The 27,921-nt window shown below is 37.7% G+C and overlaps 1 protein-coding gene across 4 annotated transcripts in view; it reads left to right on the top strand.

The window, feature by feature from the left end:
- GABRG3 (gamma-aminobutyric acid type A receptor subunit gamma3) overlaps positions 1 to 8,196 on the top strand; it is a 296,838-nt gene extending 288,642 nt beyond the window's left edge. For all 4 annotated transcript variants that reach the window (XM_031504126.3, XM_085582609.1, XM_021546689.3 and 1 more), the window contains one exon: positions 416 to 8,196. In XM_031504126.3, coding sequence (XP_031359986.1) covers positions 416 to 694 — 279 coding nt within the window. In that variant the 3' untranslated portion in view covers positions 695 to 8,196. The remainder of the gene's footprint in view (positions 1 to 415) is intronic.
- The last annotated feature ends 19,725 nt before the right edge of the window (positions 8,197 to 27,921 follow it).

Raw genomic sequence — 27,921 nt, 5'->3', positions numbered from 1 at the left:
CTGCTGTGAGGATGCATAACATAAAAGTCTCTTATTTCTGATCATGGTTAGTGTGATAATCAATAAGGGGACACACCTCGGGATGGCATTTGAAATCCTGTACTGAAATAATCACTATCTATTGCTGGCCATCTCTGTTCTTATAAATCATAGTAAAGTTAAGAGGCAGTGAATGCACCTATGCAAAGTGGAGAACATTGTATAAGTAAATGGAGGGGGGGATATCTTCTTTATTTTTGAGAATCCATCTTAAATGTAGTAGCTACAAGTGTTTAAAACAACTTGCAAATTATATTCTGACAGGTAAGTGAACTCCTAAGTGTGAAAACTGATTGGTTTCTGCTTTTATTATTAATTTTGAACTGCATAATCCAGGGAAACTTGTCAAACTGTTGCAATTTTTTTCTCTCCTCAGAATTATTCTGTACTTGATATGAGACCACCAACTACAGTCATCACATTGAACAATGCCATGTATTGGCAAGATTTTGAAGATGCATGTGTCTATGAATGTCTGGATGGGAAAGACTGTCAGAGCTTTTTCTGTTGTTATGAAGAGTGTAAATCAGGCTCATGGAGGAGAGGACGGATTCACATAGACATCTTAGAACTGGACTCTTACTCTAGGGTCTTTTTTCCTACATCCTTCCTGCTGTTTAACCTGGTCTACTGGGTTGGATACCTCTATCTTTAAATGTTGCCTGTAGCAGTGAAGACTGCTGCGTTTTCTCACTGCAGATGGATGGTGAAAGTTCAGAAAAAGTGACGGACACAGTCAGTTTCATCTCCAATTAAAAAACACCATATTAACTTTTACCATCACAGAGCCTGATGAAGAATTTTAAAATGTATTTTCCTGAAAAAGAAAAACACAGAAGAATTCTCTCCTAACTGCTATTTGTTTTAAGAAAAAGGTTCTTACAAAGCTCAGCTGAATTTGTAGCGTAAGAGATGTTTCTGAATAATTATTGTATATTAAAACCTCTACTATTGTCCCTTACCATAGGAACTATTCACAATTCAGGAGAAGTTTAAATATGTAATTTTTATTTTTCATTCTCATACTTTCTTCAAAATGCTGCCATATCTCTAAGGCTCAGAGAAATGTACACTGGCACTAGCAAATAAGCCAAAGCTGATGAAAAAGTTAATTTGTATTTAAATTTGCTTGATACCATAGGTTTTGGGAAATTGATGATCTCCTTGATATAGAGTAACCACCAAGAGACAATAAGAAATGTCTGGTAGGGTCAAAATGTGGACGTGACATTCTGCAGAGGTCTGAGATTCATTGAGTTAGCTACTTACCCACACATATTGGTTTTAACTTAGAGGTGAAAAGGCAGAAAGAGAGGAAAGCTATAATTTTGATATAAATAAGACTTGCCTATCTGTAAGGCAGCTGTAGGCATGACTTCTACAATTTTTCAGTCTTTTAACTGTGTTTTTTATGACTCATTAAACACAGGATGGTCATTGATTTCTAAAATATTATACTTGAAGCAGGACAAGATTCCTGTTTATTTGTGTCATTGTAGCAGTTCATAGTGCATAGCCCATGAGTAAATATTATAGTAGCACCAGGAATATGTGACTTTCTTTGGATTTCAATCTGCTCAAAAAGTGTGCCCACTCATTCTTATTTTTTCTCTCAAAGTTGTATTATAAAATGGAAAAAACATGTGCCAAAGGACTTTTTTTTTTCTTTTCATAACATTAAACACTGTAATATTTACTCACAGTAGTTGTTCCCTGTGCCTGAGCTAAAGAGTGAACACTTGTGGCTTGAATAGTGCATTACAGGAACTCAGTTGTGACACTCGGATTAAACATGAAATAGCTGCCACATGTAGAAAGAGGTTCTTTTAATTCTTTTCCAAAATTTCCAACTATATTTTACACTAAAAAACAATTTTGTATTTTTCAAGGTTTTCAGCATTCAATTCTAAACTACCCATTATTTCAAAATCTAGTTTTACAGTATTAAACTAAGCAACGTCTTTTACAGACTGTCTACATAATTGTTATTAAGCAAACAAAACACATCCAGAATTAAATAGCAATAGCTTTTCACTACCCTTTGCATGACAAATTGTTACAAAAGATTGAAGTTAAAAGATAATTAAAACAACAATTCTATTTCTTTTCTCTTTTGGAGATAATTTTGTATGAACTCAAAAAAATGTGTGTCTCTTCCAGGCAGCATTTGATGAAAAAATGAATAGTGGATGTGACTTGAAAGGAGTTCCTTTTTCCTCAGAAGGAAAACTCTGCAAACAAGCAAAAACTAATGCAATGGTAATTCTAAAGGAACAGAAATGTTGTTATGTTCTTTGAAACATCACTGTCTTTCATTGCTGTTGCTCTGTTTTTCCACTGAGTTTTAATAAGGAAAAAAAAAAAAACTAATCCAAAAGTTAATATTTTAGTTTTTCAAAAACTTTCTTCTGTTTTTAACTTGTCTCAAATATCTGAAACATAGGTTGTTTAGGTTGTGGAGGGGAATTACTTCTGTAAGGACTGAAAAAATTCATATTAGAAGCACAGAGAAGAAATATTTTGAGGCAGAATCAAAGCCTTATTTTTAGAAAAATCTGCCCAATTTGATGTCTTCTAAACCAATAATAACCTTATGATTTCAAAATACATGTTGAAAATTTTGCTAACTCTAATTAGCAAATTAGCTGCTCTGTAAACCTGTGTCCTGCACTTGGAGGTATAGACTTAATTTGAGGATGACAGTGATATTTTAAGTAGTGCAAGAAGGTGATTAAATTTGAGTTGGATATCCTGATCTCTAATTATTAATTAGTCTACTCTAATAGTTACCTTCAGCCATATTTTGCAAGAATACTGGAAATATTCCAAGCTGAATAAAAAGAATGGAAACTTTCCTTTAGGGAGGTGATCCTGCAAACACTCTGCACAATCAATTGATTTTGGTGGTAGTATTGAGACAAATGATGCACAATCAGGTGCCTTCCACCATTAAGGTAATGAATAGGTAAAGTGATGTTTATTTAAAAATTCCAAACTGAGTGAATTTTCTGGGAAGTGGAATATTCCCATATTAGATGATGAGCATATGCTTTTCTTGCACTTCTGCTCATGGCTGCTCATGAGCCCTGCTGAAAGTAGACAATCCCTACAGATCCTTCTTTGGAAGACTGATTCTGCTAAGTCCATTCATATTGCCCATTTTCTGACTTTTTTCATAAATAGAAGATGGAAGCAAATAATTCCAGCTTTTTCCACTGTCCTAAATCAAGAAAGAAGCTTCAAACACTACCATATTCTGCTCTTACAGTGAGAGCAGAGGACATATTCTACTGTGTAATTTATTCTACTCTGGGGTTATAAAAAAATTTATTTTTATGCAAGGCAAATGGCTGCAGGCTGGCAGGTTCCTGAATTCATTCCTCTGCTTGTTCCCAGCAACTTGGCTTACTCTCACTGCTTTATTGCTCCATGCTTTGGCAGCCACTGAAAAACCTTAGCGATCAGGGAAGACAGGCTTTCCATGGTCTGCATCATTCAAAATGACATTGTGGTCTGCATACATCTATGTGCCATATCCTTCTGTAGGAGTAAGAGTATCTTAATCCACCTTCAAATATTCCTTTGCTTCTTTTGCAAATTGGCAAAAGTTAACATTTTTGTGTGCTGTCCCATGAGAAATGTAAGAACTGTATTTTAGCATTCTAGAATGTTTTCTTATCAAATAATTTCATATTAGAGACTTGCATTTATTGAAATACTTCTTTTTTATTATTTAGTACTTATTTTTACCCTTCCAAGGAAGGGAACAGAGGAAGGAAAAGGAAAAACCAAATGAGCAGTGAAATGAGCACATTTGGCTATGTAAAACTTCAAAACCAAGTATCTTTACATTATATTTCTTCCTTGTTGAAGTTGCAGAAGGCATTGTTAGGGTTTTTTAATTAAGCACCTTTGTTTCCCAGGAGGATCTAAAGTCAGTCCTCTTATTCTCCCCTTCAATTAAAAGTTCTTGGACATAGTTTTTCTTTATTGAGGGCAGCATTTTCAAGGCAATTAAGAATGTATAAAAAATACTGGTCTGCTTAATTCAATCTTCTCAGTTTTCCTGGCTCTGATGCTTAGCAAATTGACAGCTTATTTTTTTACAGCCACTCTTCCAAGAATAAGGGTATAAAAATTTATAGCCAGTTTATGCTCTCTTAGTGTCCAGCAGTAATGTGGAACTGCAGTGCCACACAATTATAATATAACTTTCTAACCAAAAAGTAGGGGTGTAGTGTAAAACACCTCAAGCATCTTGATAACTTTCTCTTTGTCATGTTCTCCTTAATCAACTCTCAACTGTATATTGCTATACTGTGCATACCAATAAAATTTATAAAAATTACAAAAGCCAGAACTGTCTTCACAGAGACAGTGATGAGTAGTGAAGCTAAAAGAAGAAAAATAAATTATTTTTTATTGCTGTGCAGCTCTTATTTGTTGCAATCCTCTTATTCAATTTAACCCACAGCTAATTCCAAATCATCCACCTGGAGGTTTGCACATTCATCAGCTGGAACAGCAGTGACACATGAGCCTTTAGCTGATATGAAATTATTTCTGGAACTGAAGGCATACTTCCAAATAACTCAGATAGCTATCTTAAACACTTCTGCAGCTCTAATGTGTCTTGGTGTCTAGCATCTCACCTTATTTCATGAATTTATCACAACTCTCCTTACTAAGTCATTTCATGAAAGGAACACTGTTTACCTCCTTTTTATACAAAATTTCACCATATATCTAATAAAATTACTCTCCTACATGAGCGAACACCAGGTAGCTCTGGAACTGCTGACTATCTGGGAAGGGAGACTCAATATTTTAAGACAGACAGATTTCACAGAATCACAGAATCAGATAGGTTGGAAAGGACCTTAGAGATCATCAAGTCCAACCTATGACCTAACACCACCTTATCACCTAAACAATAGCACTAAGTGCCATATCCTGTCTTTTTTTACCCACTTCCAGGGACTATTTCATTAGCCTCACCATCTGGAGGGTTGGTGTTACCTTCTAAACTGTAAAACTAAGTGCCCACTGAAACTTGTAAAAGCTGTCCATAACAGACTGCACTTTTTCCATTGGCTGCTCTTTCCTGGTTTCCATGCAATGCAGTAAGAAAAGGCAAGCCATATCACATAATCTTAGATGCCTACACAGGCAGATGATTTTTTTTTCAAGGCTTCTTCTTCTTCTTGCTCACAGTGAAATGCTTGTGCCTCTTACGTCAGTGCCTTTATCATTTATTAATATGAAAGGATAGTCCTTAACATTAGAGTCTATTTCTCATTTGATAGCTAGAAAGTGGGACCAATGACCTTCCTGGAGTTCTTCCTGAGTATCACAGTGTGTGATCAATATTCTCAATGTCTTCAACCTACAGATTGAGCATTTCCCTTCATTTTCTTTATTTTTCTAAACAGTCTGTAGGTTTCTTATTTCCTATACAGCAAAAGGCTGCAGTGGAATTTCAGCAGTTTATCAGAATCCTTCCTTCTTCACTCAGCAATTTCATTCCACCAAGAGATATAGAGCATAAACTCAAGGCTCATCCAGATCTCTTTCCAGAAGACTACTTAAAATAGGCAAAAAACAGACTATGTACTGGGAATGTATTTCCAGAGATGAAAGGTAAGATTCTTTTTCCTTTAGAGGTTTGTTAGCTTTTTTTCTCAGTTAATTTTAGATCCTTCCTCCCTCCACAAGCATAAAATTAGCTCAACTTACACTTGCCTACTGAGAAAAAAGTATAGTGTTATTAGTCTTGTTCTATACTTGTAGGCCTATCACCATCTTATGGTTCATTACACGGTCTTATTGAAGGGTTCTAGTACATAAGTAAAAAAATGAAGGCCTTTCTTCAAGACTCAGTGGCCTTAATAGTATTTCTTTTTCCCTGGGATCTAGGAGGAGTTCTTTCCTCATAATTTAGGCCACTGGTTTAGATACTAAAACCAAAGCTGTGTTCTATATATAAAGTGAAATTATGTTTCAACAAAAAAAAAAACTATCTCAGCTTGACCAGAATTACTTTGAGAAGTTAAACAGTAAATTGTTTTTATGCTGAAAATTTGGTGGATAATTTAAAGAGGTATGATGGCCTACAACCCTGTCTAGCTAGGGCTAAGTCCTGAGCTAGGGATAAATAGTGTTCTAACCATCTAGTTTACCTAGCAGCTGTTTCTTTAAATGACTTTGTATTGTGACTGACTTCAAGCACTTGGTTAGTTACTGCTGACATTCCTCAAGTGAGATACCCAATATCTGTGATGATGTATTGCTTTCTACAGACTACTTTCTTTTACTTTTCTTTTTTTGTTTTGGGTCCTCAAGCCGGTGTCTGTATGCATCTGGACTCCTCAAGGGTTTTCCTAGAAAATATGTGAAATTAGAGAATAAAATTAATTATGAGATTCAGTGCCTCAGAGCTGGACACCTGAGAATTCTCTGCTTTCTACCAAAACATTCATTTTGATCTTCTAATAATTTGCTCTTTACAAAGGACAAGCAGGAGATGTGGTTATGTTTATTCATATAGGGGAAAGCTTTCTCAAGGATGAACCAGGCAAAGCAGGCATTTTAGCCAGCAACTTGGTGGGTATTCTTTTATCTATGTAAGGAATGGCTCTAGTCAGAAGAGACACAACAGCCTCTGGTGTCATCAAAGCACCCACATGGAGGCTTAAGCCAGCCTGTGGAGCTTCTTATAGGGGAATGCAGTGCTCTCGTTAGTGTTTAATACAGCCCTTAATACTCTTTTAATGTCTCTATAACATCTTGCAGTAGTGCTTGCAAGACAGGAAGCTGTAATGAAACAACATATTCTAAAAAACAAAGAATGAAATACAGTGGAGCTGGTGATGGCTTTTTACTGAGACTGTATTAGGATTACAAGTTTTAAAAAAACCAGACCTGCTAGGTCAAAGCTTTCCACATTAATTAAAACCACTGACCAGAATAGGGGTTTGAGTTCAAATCAGGAATCAGGAAAATCATTGGATGATATTCTGTAAGAGTTGATTATTCTTTGTTTGGATTCAAAACTTGTGGAGTGTAGATTTGTAACTCAAGTATTAGTGTGAGATCTGTGATTTACATTCTTAAAGTGAGGCCCGAAACAGGTAAATGCTAAACTTTCTAAATTGCACATTAACATAAAATGGATGAAGAGAACAATACTGATGACATATATTTTAAAAACTAGTGACAAATGTGAAATAGAGCATGTACAGAGTCCATTCCATACTTATGGACCTCATGGGATCTTTAAAATGAAAGCAACTGTGGAACTCATGGAAAGCTGATAAAATAATTGCATTTGACAGTATTACACAGGCAGCCCAGGGAAGTACAGCACTGCCAGACAAAGTGCTGCAAAGGAAAAAAAAAAAATAAAGAGAATAAGCTCCCATGAAAAACTTCCACTGAACAACATGGGAAACCTGGTGCAGAGATTACAGTATCACACTCCCTTATCCTCTTTTGCAGTTGTTCAGGACTCCTGTGACTTTTTTGTCATTCACAATCACTTGCAATACCAACCTTAAATCATGGACCAAGCTGTGGCTACCATAGGTCATCACCAAACCTATCACATAATCCTGATCTAAACTCTCAGTATACTGCTCTCAAAACATTTTTCCCCACCATGACAACACATGCAATTTTTTTTCAAAGTGAGTGTAATTTTAGTAATCAAATAAATACTGCCAACTACGTGCCAAATTGAATTTTCTTATAGAATACAGACAAAATTTTAGATTTCTAACTATCCTTCCTTCCTAAGTTTTTGTTAGGGGTGTGTGATTTTGTTGCTAGCAGTGCAGCTTGTGATGTCATAGTGAAATGAAAGTACAATTATGTGCCCAATGTGCCTTGAATAATACAGGTAGCACTAGTACCAGTATGTCATTCTAAGTTAGATAGCCATCCCAGTGATCCCCTAGATTAACTTAATCAGAAAAGTCAAACATCCATGTGCTTCATATCCTCAAGTTCTCAGACAATGACTTTCCCTTCTTGATCACATCCATTCCAGTTTACTTTGTGTTAAGGAGTAGGGCTGTGCGTCTAGAATACTATTTATATTCGTATTTTGATCCCAGCATTTGTATTTCTGGATACAAATAAATACACATTAACAGAAAATGCAAGTATGGCGTGCATGTTTGGTGGTTGTATTTTTCTTATGGAATTTGAGAGCTTAACAAAATAGAAATAGATTTCTGAAAATTTGCTTGAGAGAAAAGGCATGGTGTGTTACCTTTCTAATAGGGTATAGGGTGTTCTTTAAAGTAACTTCAAATGAGTCTTTAAAAAATATTTTCAACAGTTAAGCATGAGCTGACTAAATTGCAAAAAATATTTGAGACTGAAGTTGATCCATGGGACTAATTTAAACTGGGAAGAATATGCTACAAAGTTCAAAGAGAAATCAAGGAATAGGCTGTGTATTTTTCATAAACTGCTTGAATGTGAAGACTCTGCAATTTTAAAATTGTGAGCAAATTTGGATTCAAAACTTTCCCAATCCCAACTTTTTCAGTACTCAATGAAATCTACAGGTAAAACTATACTCTATGTTTTTACAAGACTTATTTTTCAGCAGCCACATATTGTTAAGATTTTCTTCTTGATTTATGCTCTTTGAATGTAATTTAATTCCTGCCTCTGTACATTCATGACTACAGAATTGTCAGTCTCAACCCACTCCAACTGTGAAATGCCTACTTCATTTTAGGATTCCATTCCATAGTAACACTGGAGCTGACAGCTGGGCCACAGATAATTCATAAGATAATGCACAAATTTCCCATATCTCTCATGATCCCACAGATTCCCCTGTCTGAGCTTGTTATATTTATACCTTCTGTATGTTCCTAGCACTAAGGCATGTTTTTCCAAAGGACATTTTATTTCACAAAAACCAATTACACGCAGAGTATTTAATTAAATCTTCACTAAGAAATATCTTTTTTCTTGTTTTCACTTATTAGTTTGACATGCAATTCATGCTTTATCCCCATTTGTGTTCTGATACAACAACTAGATACTTACCTGACCTCAAAAATAAACATAGATTCTGTAGTTCCCCAACAGCATCTGCCCCTTGTTATTACAGTTAGTAAAATGCAGTAACTAGGTAGATGTGGTTATGCCACACTCCCCTGGACAGCTAGCAAGCAGAATTGTTGCCATGACTATTTTCTGTAGATTAGTCATTAACTCTTGCCATTGTCACAGTGTGAACACAATGCCAGCAGAACTTATTTCCCTTGCAGAACTTATCCTGGAACACCAGCTATATTCTTGCAATTATCCAGGGAGCCTGAATGTGAGTTGAGCACATCGGCCATTCCAGAGGTTTAAGGTGCTCATCCTGCCAAATTCCGGAGGCTCTGACACATCTCTCAATTTAATAACATTTCCTGCCCAGTAGGCTCATGCGTGCAATAGACTATGATGATGAATCGTGCCAATAAGTTCTGCCTTTTTATGTCACCCTCTGTCTCATCACCACAAATCTAGTTAAGAACTGAATTACTGCTTCGCAGTTTTAGTTAAACTAAACTCAGTTTGTGAAATGGAAAGTGAGCAAAGCTGAACATCAGGGAGCTATCCAGAAAATAAGGACTAAATGGAATAGACATTTTCCTACTGACTGATATTATAAGATCATTGTCACTTAACAGCCATAGTAAGAAAAACCTCACATTTTAAAAGTTGGTTTATAAATGGAAACTACCTGTGTGAGAAACATAAAATAATTGGTATATGCTAAAGTTTCACATGCAGCAATATGTGCCAGATTGGGGGGGGGGGGGGGTGGTTAATTGATTTGCATGTTTGCTTTTTCTTTTCTTTTTTTTTTTTTTTTTACGAACTTATATTCTTGGAGAGTGCAACAGAACCAGAACTGACCTTAAAAGAAAGAATTTTCATCTAAGGAAATTCTGGGCTAATAGGAGTTTCATTAGCCCATCCTCTAGTATTGAGCAAGCAGCACACACCATAAACATAACCATAGTGGCTTTAGATTCTAGGTGGCGAGAAGATGGAATATATTTACAAGGAAAGTCGTAGTCTAACAGTGTCATGGATCATAGCAGAGCCAAAGAGATACTCATTGATAAGGTGCCTTGCTGTTTTGCTGTTGTCAGGCAGTAAAGGTCTACCAAATGACAAATATAAGGCAAAGCAAGAAAAAAGCAAACTTTCACTCTTTCTAGGTAAACAAAGAAGTTCCTGCTATCCTGTGTGGGGTCTTTTACCTGTAACATCCATTTTTTGCCTGCGCACATAAACAGAACTTCTAGGGTCAGATAGGTCTGAGCATTGCTGTTTGGTATCCTCACAGCAGGGAGGACACTGGAACCATGGTCCTGTATGTGTAATGACCAGGAGGGAAAACAGCACCAAGTCCTGTACAGCTCAGCGTCATGGTCACCTGAAATGCATGAAAGGGACCGTAAAACACACAGGAGTGGAGGCTGTGACAGTTCATCCGAAAGGAACCCTCACTGAAAGCAATCATGAATACATTAATGAAGGATTAAATTTTATCAAAAAATAGTAGATTTTAATTCATTTAACTGTAGGTCAAGACACCACAAAACCCATTAAAAAGTGAATTGACAAAGTTCATATTCAGTCAAAACCTTACCCCTCCCAAACGCCAAGAGATTATGTTTCCAATATTTTTTACTATGAAATACTCTTGTTTTAAAGACACTCATGCAATTTCAACAAGAGAAAAGTTGGTAAATATCAGTTCAAATGCTTTGACCATTATTTTTTGATAGAACTGTCTACTCAAAGCAGTAACAACTATAAAAGTTCAATGCAAAATTCCCATTGACTCCACTGTTTCCCACTGTCCCTGCTAGCTGAAGTGTAAATACAAGTTGCAATGCTTCTTAACTGATTATACAGGGAATCTATCTAAGAATCAGCCAAGGACTCATAGCATTAATACCACATGCATGCTGTCATTACTACACATTGACTGTGCAATCGACAACTGAGTATCTCCACATCCAGTGAATCATGCCATTGTCTGCTCCTGGCACTTCTGCTGAGGGCTAAACTGGAGTTCAATAAGAAAAATCATAACACTCTGTAGGAGAGCAGACAGATGCTACACATCAGTGCAGGCTGGTAATGAGCTAGCAGAGCAGCACAAGGAGCCAGTGAGAAGTGCTGCAATGGCCAGGCTGAATGAGTAATGAGCACAACTCACACAACCCTGTAATGGGTCATGTTATGGCTGTGTCTGGCTGATCAAAGGAATTCATTACTGCCCTATGCTCGGCTCTGGTTTCTACAGAACAGTAATAGGTTTTGGCATGTCCTCCCTACCCACAAGGTCAAGGAGGATGCTGAAAAACCAGAGGGAACCTATTAGACAGCTGCTAAGATGATCAAAGGCCTGGAGCAGATGAACTGTGAGAAGCTGAGGAACAGAGTTCATTTGGAGCTGAGGCTAAGGGATGTTCTACTTGCAAACTGCAAGTACTTGAAACACAGAAACAAAGACATTAAATCCAAACTCTCAATCTCATCTCAACATTGCTGTAAGGTAGCAGGGAACAGGTGTTTCACCTTGGGATGCTTAGGCTGGAGATGAGGAACAGCTTTTCCACATTACAGTACTGCAAGAAAGGGGCTGCCTGGGAGGGCTCAGGGGGCTTCTGCCAAAGAGGCTTTACACATCTGGCTGGATTGATCCTGGCCTAGTGTTGGTCGTGCTCCCCTTCAAGCATAAGACTTAACTACACAACCTCAAAAAATCTCCCACATTCTAATCAACATTTCTGTGATTCTGTAAAAGGATTTTTTCACCAGTTACCTCTTCCATAAATATTCAGCTAGATACACAGTGAACAACATAACTAAAACCAACATATAAAATATCTGCTTTAGCATTGCTGCTATTGTTAATTCTCTGAACAATTTATCTTTGTTTGTAGTACATAAGATATGTAGGGAATCACATCATGCTTTGCTAGTGAAACCTCTCAATGCCATCTTGATAAACAAATTTTTTATGACTGTAAAATCCAAGTTTGAATATGCAGTTTATGACAATGATTTTTTTAATGTATATTGCTGCCCCAGTTTTGTCAAATTAAAAAGTAACGTTCATTATGCAGCTTCCTAAAATAAGCTTCTGATACCATCCCTATCTTATTTTCCCCTTGCAAATTGGTAAATTGTACTATTTCCATGTTATATTGCAAGAAGGAAAAACCCTAGTGGCTTTTAGTGGGCAATGTGCAAACTACATCTCTACACAAATCCAGGCTTCAAACAGGCAAAAGTATTAACCTTGAACATGAAAATGAATGATTGAGTAACAGGGACTGTTACAGAAGATCTAGGTGCAGTTCCTTGAATCTATAATGTATGAAGATACTTCAGTGTATGAAAAAAACAAGCAAATAACTCCCCTCACAAGAATTTAATTAAATTTCTATTCCTTACTGTAATGCAGGGTGTACTAGATTTTCCAAAGTCATTTCAGCAATTGGTGGACATCAAATAGATATTTTATCCTCTTTTTATATGTTGCATACACAAAGATCCCCTTTATCTGCTTATGTTTTACATACAATGTGCAGTTACATCCAAAAGGGCAAAAAATATATACATGTATAGGACATGTACATTTACACACTACAACTCTCCAGAGTTCTTGTACATGTCTTCCCCTTTGGCCACATACAAAACCAGCCATTCACAAATGGGAGATGGTAAGGATAGGTGAATACAGAATGCTTAGCAGAAGGTTAAGGCCTTGAGTTAGTGAGAATATTTCTACTAAGTACCTTTGGCTCAAAGGCTGCCACTCTATCTGTGTTATGTGTGTACATACATTTGCTTAATAGAGGCACTGAACTCATTAGTTCTGCATGTGTGAAACAAAGCCAGATTGAAACTCATGATCATACAAAGATCATTTCAGTACAAAGTATTATCTTCACACATCTATGGAGAAACCTACCAAAACAGAAACACTTAGTTTTGTGCAAATTAAATCTCAGTACCATCTGCTATGCAGCTGATTCTAGGAAGGGCTTGATACACATGGTTCAATCCAGAGCTATTGGAAATAACAGGGCAAAGGGCTTTTGGCAGTAGGACCTCATCACATGGCACTGCATCTAAGACAAGGCAGTGAGCATCAACTCCTGAGCAAAGAGGCTGATGTAGGCTATGCCCTAAGGAGAGCTGAATTCCCAGCATGGACTCATCTACACTGCACCTATGTATGGTACTAGAATGCAACTTAAAGTCGCTTACATGAGACAGCACTCCCAGAAATACAAAAGCTAAGAAGAATTCAAACCACAGGCAGTAGGCACATGGGTGATCTATGAGGTGCTGTCAGACTTTTCACGTCATCATTCAGGACAGGACATTGCTGCCAGCTGCAGTTCTACGTGGGCAACTGGGACTGCATTTCTGCCATCCCTGCCATGTGGCAGATAGGCAGCAGTGCGCTCTAGACAGAAAGAGGGGCCTGTAGATTTAAAAGTGATGACTATCCAATCAGTTCTAGGAGGTAATCTGTATTTTCACATTTTGCTCCCTATTCTATATACCCAGAGGTATCACGGTCACTTCAGCATTCCAGTGTTAAGAAAATAAACCCCATAATTCTTTCCATGAGAAGAGATCCATGAGAACAAAAAAAGAAAGAATTCCTCCAAGTAATGTGCTGCTTGAGTTACTTTTACTGCAGATGGCTATCCAGAAAAAATAAATCACTAATTTACAGTGCAAGAGCCCAGCCAAATCAAATATCAATGGAAAAAAAAAAAAAAAAAAAAAAACAAGACAAAGCAAAGTTAATCTGTCCAAATATAGCTATAAATATTGTAGATTCTGTCACTGGAGTTAGTAATCCAAATTCTCTTTATAGTTGATGGAGAGGCACAGATATTGATGATAAATTCAATTTATTTTAAAGAAGACATTTGAAATTGCAATCATATAAACCATACTCAAAAAGAGTTAACTTATTTTTCACCAACTATAAAGGGAGTCAAAGGAAGTCTAGCACAGACATAAACATTTACAATTCTGAAAGATTATTCCTCTGCTATCTCTTAAAGAGCAGAAACATGGATGCCACACTGAGGAACACTGAGAACAATAGCATAAGAAAGATGTGTAAGCAGTAGTGCAGTTACAAGGAACAAGAGCTAAATGTGTGTCTCTGTTACTTCAAGAAGTAAGGGAAAATACCAACACAAATAAGTCTACAGTATCTGCTATATTTATTGAGCACATTGTGCTCTGTGTTATCACTGTGTAGGCTGCTGCACTAGAACAAGGACAAGGAGACTTCTTGCTCTGATAAAATGGAGTGGTACATAAGATCATTTACTTTACAGGGAGCTCTAGGCTCTCTCCAGTTCAAGCTATCTGAAAAAAAACTGGCTCAAATATTTCTAGATTTCACCATAACATGCAGCAGTTTCCTACCGAAAGGTACCTATATAAAGAAGTATGACACACAGTGGTCTTGAAATGTCATGATCAGTTTTATGTAACACAGCAATGAAGTGCCCCAACTCATTTTACTGTTATGTTCTAGATAATCTCAAGCCATTTCTACACAGAGCAAGGATCAAAAGACAACAGGTAGTAGGAAAATAAGGTGATGTGGAACTTTTAATCTGGAGAACACGCACAAGTCTTGTGCTTTTGATTTTACTTGTAATGAACTTGAGCTCTTCTGCATGAGGAACACTCAAGTCAGGTGAAGTGTTATGTGTTTTACATTATGAAGTACATATGAAATCTCAGGGAAGCAACTTCACAGCTTCTTTTGTTTTTCTACTGTCACTTGGGAGTTCCATCATCAATCATTTTACACTGTGCTCTATTAAATGTTGTCACAATTTTTTTTCCTTTTATCAAGACTACCCTGAGCTATACAGTCATACAGAAGTGTTCCTGCCAAATATCTGCCCATATTAAAGTAATTGCTGAAAATATAGACACAGTAGGCTACAATGCAGTATGTTAAATATCTCACTAATATACTGTCTATCACACACACACTAGGACAAATATGCCAAGAACCTTGTGTTTGGATATGCAGCAGCATCCCTCTTATCTTTATTCTTCATTCATGCCATTGAAGTCTTGCTTTTTTTGACTGGTGTTACTGAAATGGCAGGAAAGAACTTATTGCCACAACATAATGATATATTATCCTTTTGGGTTGAACTGTGTGTATTTCTCAAATCCCTGCATAGAGAGTCTTCCCTCTCATTGAATAACTGACCATTCCACTTTCCAGGAAGATATTCTCCATGGATAACAGAGTATGTCCATGTGTTGTACATATACTCTCAAATAAGGAAAACACTTGCCAAAGAATAATGAAGGCAAAGCAACCAGCATGCACACCCCCAAAGCCTCTAGATTCTCACATCCACATGGTCAGCAGCAAGAGGTAACCTACCCTCCCTTTCTGACTTTCATTTCGTGCTGTACTTGGCACAATCTGAAGAATCATTTCAAACTGGCAGAGTCATATGAATATGAATCTTAGCTGGAATGGGTTTTCATGCATCTCACACAGACTATCCACCAGTCCTTTGACAGAGTCTGGCCTCTGTTCACAAATGGGGATGTGTCCATTGTTACCAGTATAACAGGGCGTATGGCTGCACTTCTGTCTGGACATAATTGCTACAGAAATTTGTATGAAACAGACAATGGATGTTGCTGCTTAAATGCTGGTTCAGTGTGACTCACCAGAGGCAACTTGCTGTTTTCATTAATCCCATTAAGCCTGCTTGTCAAATGGGTGGCATTTTTTCCAGCTCCAGTGTAACTGTTTCTCAGCCAGCTTCAGTAGGGGTGTTTTCTACTTTTGTTTCCCCCTTTTTCATAATGGGAGAAGACCACAGCACTTATTTTTACAGTCCTCTGGAATAAACACAATAGGAGCTACATCCCTTTCTTTGCAAAACAGTCCTTATTTAAGTAGTGCTCCTAAAGAATTTTAAAAAATAGTCATGCCATTTCCTGGATGGAGTGAATTCTCCTCTCCCTCTCCCTCTCCCTCTCCCTCTCCCTCTCCCTCTCCCTCTCCCTCTCCTTTCCTGTTTGTCACTTACTGCATTAAATTAACCTGATGGACACAGGTGAGTGAGTGTAATTACTTGTTTCTGTCAGCTGACAGGTAGGTAGCAGCATCAATCATGTGCTTGTTGGCTGAGACAACAAAATACCCAGGACTCCTACACTTCTGCTTAGGTTCTACAAGTCAAACTTGAAGCACATTGTTAGAGCTATATGGAGCATTTTCACTGTTGTTCTGCAGCTCATGCCCTATAAATGGTAGGTAAATACAACTCAAAGACTTCAGTAATTTAAGAATTCATTTGAAAAGAATATACTTAAAGACACAGTGCTTATTTCTCGCATAAACTATACAAAAATTGTATGTACTTCAGTACTTAGGGAGATTTTTCAAAACAATACAATTACAAATACAAATAAAATACATTTGCATTTCACTGAGAATGTTTCAGTGTCAAGTGTTGTAACAGTGTTTCTTCTCCTTCTTCTTTGATAATTTCAGATTTGTTAGTCAATACTGGAATTTCATTATTCTGTAAAGTGTTGGTCCAATTTTTCTGATTAAATGCTAAACTGAATGGTTTTTTTACTTTCTTCAGTTGTGTCCAAGTTCTGGGACTATATGTTATTTAAATTTTGCATTAAGACTAGAAGAATTATTCTATGCCCATCATTAATCCCACAGAACATTTAAATTATTAAAGTATTTTGCATATTAATGAGTATGTAAGGGTTTTTCATGTTGCATAAATTATTGCACATTAGTCATATACTTTATAATCCTGCTGTTTTAATATGGGAACAGAGAAAGGACAATATATATAACAAATATGCATGTTACATCTAAAATCATATTGCAGCTAAGATACAGCAAAATTACATATATTGCTGATCAGTAAGCCTTGAGAGTTTTTTGTTATTTTAAACCCTTAGTTTTTGTCATAGCTGTGAATACTGTGACTGACTTACAAAACATCTATGTGCTTCGGTGTTCCCAAAGCAGGAAGCATTTTAAGAACAAATTATCTGATATTTTTAAAAAAGTGTTACCATTGACCTTCCTTTACAATAAAACTTCTCATACGCACAGTGAGATTGATCTCACTTTCAGGCGACTAAATCTAATGGAGATATTTAACTCCCTTCAGTGTTAATAAGTAAGAACAATCCTCTACTCTTTTGCACAGGTACAGCATAGAAATCCTTTGCCGACCAGGAACCGTCCTGTACCAATATGGGTCTTGCCTCAGTTGCCTCCAGATAGGCACAGGTCTCCAGCAGGACCTGTGTCACATTGTGAGACCCAGGAAAACCCTGGATAATGCAGAGAGTCTCAAACAGCATTAGCTACATGTGTATGAGCAACTGAATCTAGCCCCAGACACTCACATTGTAATGAAATGCCCTAGAAATAACTTCTTCTGTCACCTCATATAAATAGAAACAAGACAACTCGAGCAAGATTCAGTACCCAGAGAGGCCACGTCACTGACAAACACGATGCAGGACAGAGGGGATGCCTGTGGCCACCGAAGTAAAAGCTGCAATGAGCCATGTTATTCTGTGGACCTCCTATGCCTCAGAAAAGATTTTTTAGAGCATTTGACTGAGACCAGCAAGAGAAGCTAGTGATTTGGGCACAGAAAAGGGTTTCAGTTGCAGCATTCCAGTTCCACAGGGTGGCCTTCAGCCACAAATAACAAAGTTTAAGGAACTGGCTTTTCTTGTAGACTAGCCCATGTGTCAAGGAGACCAGCTCAGGGGCAAAAACCTTTCCTAGTTATCATATAACCTGTAACCCAAGTCACGGTGTGAATAGTATTTCCAGAACCACACTTTTTGACCTTTCTATTATTCAATTACTTGTGGAATTACAAATAATAGCCACACAGTCACATTATTTGTGGGTATGAGGTTGCCAACCTGTGTATTTAGCAAATTTCTTTAACCCATCATGTGCAAAATGAAAACAATGCAATTTCCTTAACTCAGAAGCCCTGTGAGAAACAGTACAATGAAAAGTGTGAGGAAATATGGTAACAAGACTCTTCTAAGTAGCACAGATGAAACTTGCTTTTGTTACTTCTGAGTGCTAAAGTAGCCAATAAAATCACACATATCTTTTCTCATGTTAACTACAGACAGCAAAAAAAAAGAAAAAGGTGAAATCTTAAACAAGAAGTTCAATCTAGTAGTTCCTTTAGGCCTAAACAATCTGTGATCATAAAAACATTGATTTGCAAAAAAAAAAAAAAAAATTTATATGGGGGAATTGGTAGACAGCTTTTAAATATAAATTATTTTCAGACTTGAGCTGTGTGGGTTTTGCTCTGTCACTTATTTAAACAGAAATGTCCTATGCTCTGAACAAATGCACTATAAGTGCCTTGAGACACACTTCAAACAATCTCACAGCACATGCAAGTCCTCTAAAGTTATTGGATAACATGGAACTTAATACCAAAGAAACACCTGTAAAAAATAGCAGTCCAGCTTCTTAGAAAAAATGAATTTTAAACCTTTATTGTGATGTAAATTTGAGTAACATTGTAAGTAGTTCTGAGAAATGTCAACCTTAGTGTATCAAAATTGTTTAAAATGAACAGTCATTTTGCCTTTCTTATTTCATCTATAACTACCATTAGAGCTGTTGTAAATTTTCTGGTTAATGGTTCAGGGATCAAAATTCGCTACTTACCTATTGAAATGTGGTAAAAAGGTTAAAGAATCTTTGGATATTTTAGCAGAGGGGCAATTGTAAAGAAGCTATAGCAGTGTTACCTGTGTCAGAGGACAGTCTTTATTGGGATAAGCCACAGGACAGGGAGATACATTCTTGATCCTTATCACAATTACTATAACCAACCACATCATCCTCATCCATCCCTGAAGTCAGACATGGTCCATCTTAAATTAGGTATTTTCTCTTTTATACTCCCAGAAGCTGATTACCGAGTATCACTGACTGGATATTTTCTTCCAGCGCCCACTCCCAATTAACTAAAAATCACTCAATCTTTTGGTCTGATGGTATGAAATTCTATTACTCACAATTCAAGGCAACGTATAAAGAGTGGAGGAAAAAATCCCTGAGACTGGCTAAAGGATTTCAACACATTGTAGTGTGCCAAGGTGGGATGTCTGCAAAAATATGTCACATGGCCAAGTTTCATTAACTAAGCTTCATTTGATTACTAATGCAGATCAATCTTTTTGACTTACCAATGACAAGCGAGGCAAGCAAGGGCTGCATGGGATGGTTTGACTGGGCAGCTTGTGTGTGTGCGTGAGCAGCAAGCTGAGGACAGAGCAAGCCCCTGAGAGGGGAACACTATCCCAGGCCATGTGTATGGTAGTTGTGATGTTTGCTCCAGACAGGAAAAACACAGATATTCAACAATCAAAATGGGAATGAAATTACAGTTTTTCCTCAGCTCCAGGCATAAACCCCATGAGCCTCAAGAACTTCATGGGAGTTCACTGAGGCAGGTCTGCAGGATGCCAGTCAGCAGTGCACAGATGCCTGCCCCTCTCCCAAAACACATCCCTGAAAGAGCAGGATGTTGTATTTCTACCAGCACCACAATCCTCCTCCTGCTAGCACTGCCCCAGCACATGAGGAATCTGCTTGCTCTACCCTCCAGAAACCCCTTCAAAAACTCTGCCAGAGAAGGTTCAGGACATGAAGGGCTCATTAATGTCCCCTTTTCCTTACTGTGGGTGCTGGACAGGAGCCAGATTCTCTGTCCAAAGGGATACCTTGGGAAGCTAATTTTCCCTGCCCCCAGGAGCTTGGGATTACATTTCTGATTCACAGCTAGGAAGAAGCTGTGTTTGTGCCACTACTACTCACACGTAAACAATTAAACTGTGGACCATTAGACAAACTAAGAAGTTGTAGGTCAGATTTTACAGAATTTTTTGGTTTTTCCTTCAAACTCCACTGTCTTCCTATGCCCGTTCTGCTGAAAGCAAGAACAGGAAGAGAACCGGGCACAACCTTCTGCCCTTCTTCTCCTCATACAGTCATATGAAGATTTCTGACATATATGCATATATATATATTTATACATATTATTAGTTCCTGTTCCAAAAGAAATGGGTAGCCAATCAGAGGGCATTCTGAGTTCATGTGGGTACAATGTATTAAAAAATTAGCACAAAAAATAATCTCAAAGCAGTGTGAAAAGAGGTGGGAAAGAGTATCAATGGTACTGGTAGCCTAGGCCCATGCAGGGAGGGGCTTCCTCTTCCTGGTAAATGGGTGGCTGGTCCTGCCAGAAGTCAAATATTATCATCTACAGCAGGCACAATTTCAAGTCTGATTCTTTTAACACTCCTTTGTAATCTTCTTTCTTCTTCTTTCCTTTGTCCTGATAATTCCACTTTATTCAATTCTGCTAACCTTGAATTTTCTTTTGTTGCCACCAAGGATTTCCTATGACTGTCAGACAAAGTGCTTTATTTAAGTATAAATAAATTAACCCACTGCATTGCCTGTCTTGAAAAATATCTTATCAATAAAAAGTTATTTAAGCAGACTAAGTGTTCTACCTTTGGCATTCAGCTTCTTCTTAGACTTTATATCTGTGTTGATTTTCTTTAAAATCTCTTTCAACAACTTATAAAATGGTGGTTCAAAATAAGATATCTCTGCTTTCTTGAATAGCTGACTTCCTGACTTCCTTCCATATTTCTACTTGCTACCAGTCTCCAGGTATGAAAATACTCCTAAACTAAAAGAGCCAAGAAGACAAAAAAAAAAAAAAAAAAAAAAAAAAAAAAAAAAAAGGAAGACCCACACATTGATTTTGCCAGCAATGTTTGCACAGTCTACAACACTACAACAGAAGTTAGGCAAACTATCCAGTATTACAGTATTACATACTTTGTAAAGCAACCCAAAATAATCTGCTGATAACCTTAAACAAGGTCATTTAAAGTATTGTTCTATCCTAAACTACTGTTCTATCTTTTTCCAAAATTTAAACAGAGTTTGGAAAAGTCTACCCTATTTTTTCTTCTAAGGAGGTTTTGCAAGGCTTATTCTCCTAAAGCTTGGAAAATTATGAACTTCTCCATGAAGAATTCTATCATTCTATCTGAATTCTATCATTTTGTTCATTCTTTTTGTTCATAAATGTAACTTTGCAACTCTGCTTTTAATTCTCATAGAACCATAAACAGGTTTGGATTGGAAAATACCTTCAAAGCCATCTAGACTCAACCTCCCTGCTATGGACAGGGACACCTTCTACTAGAGTAGCTTGATGAAAGGGCTGACCTCTCAAGCCTGTCCAGGTCTCTCTGGATGGCATCCCTCCCTTTCCATGTGTTGATCACACCCCACAGCTGGGTGTTACCAGCAAACTTGCTGAAGGTGCACTCAGTCCTACTGCTGATGTCACTGATAAAGATGTTAAATGGAACCCAGAACCTACCCCTGAGGGCACTGCACGTCACTGGTCTCCACTTGGAGACTGAACAGTAGACTGCAAGTCTTTAAATGAAAGCATCCTGCCAATTCCTTGTCCACCAAGTAGTCTATTATCTCGATCAGCCTTTCCTTTTTGATGCTTCCCTTGCAGAGTCAGTGTATTTCCTCTTCAAAGTTCTGGACATATGTTGAGAATAGTTTTTAAATGGCCACAGTCTGAGAGGAACTATTCTGAAATGCAATTCAGTTGATTGTTAATAGTAGTCATCAGAATACTTTGTAATTATTCCTGTGAGAATACTTTTATAGATTACATGAAAGGATGATTGCAGAGGAAAATAATGGCTGTCTTGAGCGCCTGTTATTTATCTGGAAAGCATTTTTTAATAAAGGAAAAGTTTCTGGCATACATTATGTAAATGTTGCATTGTTTCAAGTCCTTGTTCTTAGCTTCTCTTCCGTCCAATTTTCTAAAATACTTGCCTTTGTTTTTGAGTGCCACTACATCTAGAAATGTAGGACTATAGCAATTTGTGACAACTAGCTCTACTGGAGAAAGCATGACCATGTGATCTGGGAACTTGTCCCCCACCATCAGGATCAGGGAGAGAATTGGAAGGGTAAGAGCTAGAAAATTCATGAGTTGAGATAAAGATAGTTTAATAGGGAAAGCAAAAGCTATGCACAGAATCAAAGCAAAATAAGCAATTAATTAAATTCCCATGGGCAGGTAGGTGTTCAACCATCTCAGAAGAGCAGGGTCTCATCTCATGTAATGCTTACTTGGGAAGATAAACACCATCATTCTAAACATCCCCCCCCTCCACCCCCCTCATCCTTCTTCCCCCCAGTTTATATACTGAGAATGATGTTGTATGGTATAGAATATGCTTTTGGTCAGTTTGGTCACTTGCCCATCTGTGTCTTCTTCCAGTCTCTCATGCATGCCCAAATTCCTTGCCAGCCTGGGGGTAGGAAAAGCAGAAAAGGCCTTGGCTCTGTGTAGGCCCTGCTCAGCAATAACAAAAACATCTCTATATTTTTAACCCTTTGTTCAGCAAAAATCCAATATACCAGCCACTGTAAAGAAAGTTAACTCTACCCCAGCCAAAACCAGCACACATATGAACATATACTTCCACATAATGCCCTAGCACTGATGTGAGTGTTGGGTGCCAAAATGAGTCAGTGAGCTAGTACAGAAAGTTTCAAATATTTTTTACTTACTCAACCTAAAGCTAAAAAAAGAAAATATGTATTGCCCATTTTGTTCTTGCAACATAACCTAATAATACTTTTTCTTCCAGAAAGGTTCTAGAATAATGGCACAATCCTAAAAGGACTCCATAGTACTTTATTATTTTCTGACTAAGGTTTTAGGTATTTAATGACATGACACACATATTAAGCCACCAGGAAGCTGTGTTATTCTTCTATGTAGTTTCCTTCCTATCTAGCTTCCTTCCTTCAGGAAGCTCATAACTTTCTCCTTCTATAGAGAAATATGTCTATTTCTGTCAAAATTTACCAACTCTTCCTTACATAACTGATTGCATTCAGGTACTGGGATCCACTAGAATTAAAAATTACAAGGGAAATATGATATTTCTCCTGATATGAAAGAGTTGGCTTATGGTCACCATTTCTACCCTGGAAAATGTTATTACTGAATAAATCAGGTTTGCTGCTGCCAGCAAAGAATTCAGCCTTCCTCAGGGATAAATACACTGCTCAACAGAGCCTTACTTATCCTTAAAACATGGGGATTTTCCAGCTACACAGAAATCTCCTTCAGTTTCTCCTCCTTTGCTCACTGTAAACTGAACATACAATAAAATCATAGAGAAGTTTGGGTTGGAAGGAACCCAAAGGCAGATCTGTGTGTCTGTGTGCATGTGTTTGAATGTGGAGGCGGGAGTCAACAAGGCGTGTCTTTAGGAAAATGTGAACCTGCTCTGGTCTAGTGCAATTCTTCTGACTCCTGCAAGAGTCCAGACAAACACTAAAAGTCCAGCAGCCTTGGAGAAATGGTATCCCTGCATCCTAGTTTCACCAAGGACAAAGTTAATTTTTTGCAGAGAGGGTGGAGCCTGGAGGTGTGGACATGGCCAAGATACCTCACTATTCCATCCCATTGATGTGATGGCCTGGGCTCAGGACAAAGGCTCGCTCTCACTTCCCAAAAGGGAGGCACAGGCAGCGGTGGGGTAATGACAGTCCTGACTGAAGGGTCTGTCCTGCACTGTCCTGTCATAAACAGAGATCACTTCCTGACAAGCCTGATGCAGAACAGACCTTCCCCTACCTCTAAACAAAGAATAAATTCCCATCAGAAAGGAGAAAAACTCTTATTTAAATGAGTGGACTGTGCCCACACTCTTTTTTTCAACAGGGAGAGGAAAGGTGTGTTCAAACTCCTCAAAGTGTGCCACTGACTATTCTATTCTAACTTGTTTTATGAGCTTTTCAAAGACGTGCATAGCTGGGTGGCATAATTTTTTTAATGGAATTTATGATGTATACAGGGTAGTAAAGTCTAGGTCTAATTGCGAGAAATTTCTGGAAGATCTTGAGACCAAGTACTGAGGGATAGAAAAAAAACTGCAAATAAAATTTAACCTACCAAACTCACAATAATGTAGTAAGGACAGATTAATTCCCAGGACTTCACAAATAAAATTATGGAATCAGAGCAGAACATTGCTCTGTGAAGGATTAATCTAAATCTGTATTTAAATATAATATTAATAGTCCATTTCAATGGAACTATTATCATCTGAGTCTGTGGATAATTATCCTCTGCAGTTTTTTTGTACTTGCTTTCTGGATATGTCTGCTTTCAGCTCCAGGTCATCAGATTTTTTTTTCTCTTGTTTGCCTGTGTTGTCAAATATTTCCTTTCCACTTAGCAGTTACCAGGTGACTGCTTTGTAAGGCTCTTGCTTAGTGGATGACAAGACCTGAACCCATTAGCCATGGGGCTCCTGCCTCCTCTTGGTACTACTTAGGGCACCTCATGGACCCCTGCAATGGCCCCTTTGCCTGGCCACAGGAAACTAGGAATAGGAGCAAAGCAGAAGCACCTGAGCAGAAGCAGAGAAGAAAAGCAGGAGGAAGTGCAGTACCAAAGAGGCTTAGTCTGATGGAGAAAACCATGCTGCATTTTTTGCCTCAGACACCACTGTCCCCTTATGCTCATTCTGCTTTCTTCACCTGCTGCAAGCCCAGGCAGGAATCAGGAGAGATCACAGTACCCCATGTTTTCTCTTTCCTCCTTCAGGCACACGGGGATTTCTAACACTTTCCAGTAGGTTGTCAATGGCCCAAGTATATGGAAACACATTCAGCACCAGCATGTTCCCTGTATAATGGTCTGACAGACAGCTGTGAGCTCTCCAGCAGCTGTGGGAAAAGAGTTCCTCTCCACAATATCTGCATGAAACTTTCCTCAAAATACAGTTTTCAGTTCATGGGCCTTTGGTCAGTCCTTTCCAGAAACCTTTCTGGGAGTTTTTCCTTATTGTTCCCAGGCACGTTGTTTTTCTGGAATTTGGCATTTTATTTGGGTTCAGTTGTTGAAGAAATTCATTGGCACCAGGAAGATGGCTTTAACCAAGAAAAGTCTTGCAAACAGACAGAAAACTTGACAGATTCTGAAAAATAGAATAAAAGCTTCTTTTAACATTTGTAATTTTATTTTCTATTTCCTATTGTGATTTTCCTAAATTGTTAATAGCCAAACCCATTAATCTGATAGTAGTACCTACATACTGGAATGAAGAGAAAATCACAAAGCAGAAGTCTGGTAATGAATAATTTATTTAATATCTCTGACATTAATAACAATTTAATGTTTTGATAGGTCTAAAATCAATGCATTAATGAATAGAGAGAACAACTGTGGGACTGAGACCATCCTGAATTGTCAGCATGTCATGTACCTCATGATGGTTGTGTTCTTCCAATTTGTATGCAGTGTGTAACATGAGGCGTGATAATTCCTCCCCTTTCTGAACTACAGCCTGAAAATCAGACTAACAAAATCTAAATTGAACACTGCTAAATCTTTTTTTCTTTTGGGTTAAAACCAATTTTCCCAACAGTTCTGTGCCTGAAATCTCAAAATAAGGAGATGTAAATAAGAAAATAATAAATTTGCCTTGAAACTCACAGAAACTTTTTTAAAGCAAGGTTTTCTTTTTCATTTTGAGTCAGATATTTAATCGCTCTCAAAAAGTGAGGACTGCAATCAGTTCTGTATAACATTACACTTTGAGAAGCTAAAGAGCCAAATCCAGCTTGGCATCCCATGTCTGTTTCAGGGCCCTTATCGGAGACTTTCAGATGTATTAAAATGCTGGCCTTGGTTGATTTTGGCAGTGAAACAACTGTTAAATACTTGGTCATTATGAATGTGATGAGGAATTATAATCCAAGCAAATCATACAATGGAAATAAACAGAAGAGAAAATAAAAAAGGTGAAAGATACAAGGAGTTTGTTTAATGATAATGGCTGTGAATTGCTGATGTCCATCCAAAAGAGCATATAGCAGTGCTGCAGAGTAGTTGGCAAGCCAGCAGAGGAAGATAAAAATAAATGAGACTTAAAATAGATAAATGTAAAGTAGCATATTTATGGAGAAAAAAATAATTGGCAGAGATAGAAAACTGGAAATTACTGTTTAGAAAAGCAGTAATGGAGAAAACCAAGCCCAGAGCTATAATAAATATATTAAAAAGGAGCTCACAGTGGATTGTCATTGCAATGTAAATAAGTGCCAATCTGTGCTGCAAATAATTGGAAAGGATCCCTCCTAAAAGAAAAGATGTAATCATAATTCTACTCAATCCTCTCTGACTGGAAGCTACGTGTAACAGTTTCATTTTATATCTGTTAGACCCTTGAGTGTATCATATAAACTAATAGAACTGTTGCTTGTCTTTAAAAAGACAGACTAGTGCCATATATTTATGTGTTTATATACTCAATAAGTTGGCCAAAGAAAAAGGTACAATTGCAAGCACTTCTTTGGCAACATGCACAGGTGCTTATGACAGACTCATTTTGAGGGTCAGTGATATCTCTTTGCTGCAAAAACCACCGTACTAAATCCCTGTTTAACATAAAAACCTGTAGCAGACAGTCGAGGAACTAGTGATGTTTAGGCTTTCTATCCAATAGCTCTGCTTCACTATCCTGATAAACTGAGTTGAGCCAGTCAGTCATAGTTAGGAGAACAGTTTGCTGTTCAGTTTCCCAGGTGTGATTAGAAGGCAAAGATATTCACAGTAAGCTCCTGAAATTTCATGCATTCCCTGTGGTACCTAAGATTGGGATGACATGCTGAATAATCACAAATGCCAAAAGCATTTGTGAGACACACTTTGAAGAAAAGAATCCTGAGGTCAAAATATTATTCCACCTTGGATGGAGGATCAGATCAGTGTGAGTACAGAGATTAACAGGTGAGGGCCCAAGGTCTCTTCTCTTTGCTTTTTCTATATTATACAGTCTGATCACAAAATGTTTTTGGGATCTGTTCCCAGGAGGTTGCTTCCCAGTGAAAGTCCTTCTTGCTCTGAGGATGCCATCCCCAATACTGACTTTTTCAGAGGTCCTATATGCACAACTGTTCCTTGCTGGTGCTTTGTTTGAAAGAAAGATGAATGCTGTGATCAAAGAAGGGAGTGAGGATGAGCGCAAACTCTTCTTTCCTTTACTTTTGTAAGCAAAGTCCTTATGAAGGCAGCACCACCTGGAGATGTGGGCATGGGGAGAAGAGAGAGGGAGAGGTGCAATGCATAGTGGAGCTTCAGCAAGTGGTATGGCACAGGTATGGGAACAGCAGCACTGCCAGCAGTGTGTGATACATCGATCCCTATTGACATTTCATGCATTTGTAACTCTCAGTGCAGAGGCCCATTCAAAAATCAATATCAAAACCACATGCATTTACTTATTTATATACAAGAGCTTTGAAAATATACATGAACAAACATAACTAGACCCACCATTCCCCACTGAACCCAGAGTATATAAAGCCATGACAGCCCAGGTTTAATTCACAAGGTTTTGGTTGCTTTTTTATCTCTAGTCTCAAGTGTCCACACACAATGATTCAGTTCATGCCACCCCTAACCCTCCCATCCCAGATTAGACCATAAGCATATTACAGCAAATATGTGACACTTTCTCCCCTCTGTAAGAAATTACAGTGGAGTCTCATGCAAAGACCTTTCTGAAAGCAACATTTGGGTAGCTATGCCAAACACTCTGGAACTAGAATTTTTTTAAGAAAGACATCTTAAAAAAGCACAAGCACACTGTAAA

The sequence above is a fragment of the Lonchura striata genome, chromosome 1, assembly GCF_050655825.1.
Source record: "Lonchura striata isolate lonStrDom1 chromosome 1, ASM5065582v1, whole genome shotgun sequence".
NCBI classification, from domain to species: Eukaryota; Metazoa; Chordata; class Aves; order Passeriformes; family Estrildidae; genus Lonchura; species Lonchura striata.
The sequence above is the reverse complement of the archived record's forward strand: the minus strand, read 5'-3'. Positions and strand labels throughout refer to the sequence as shown.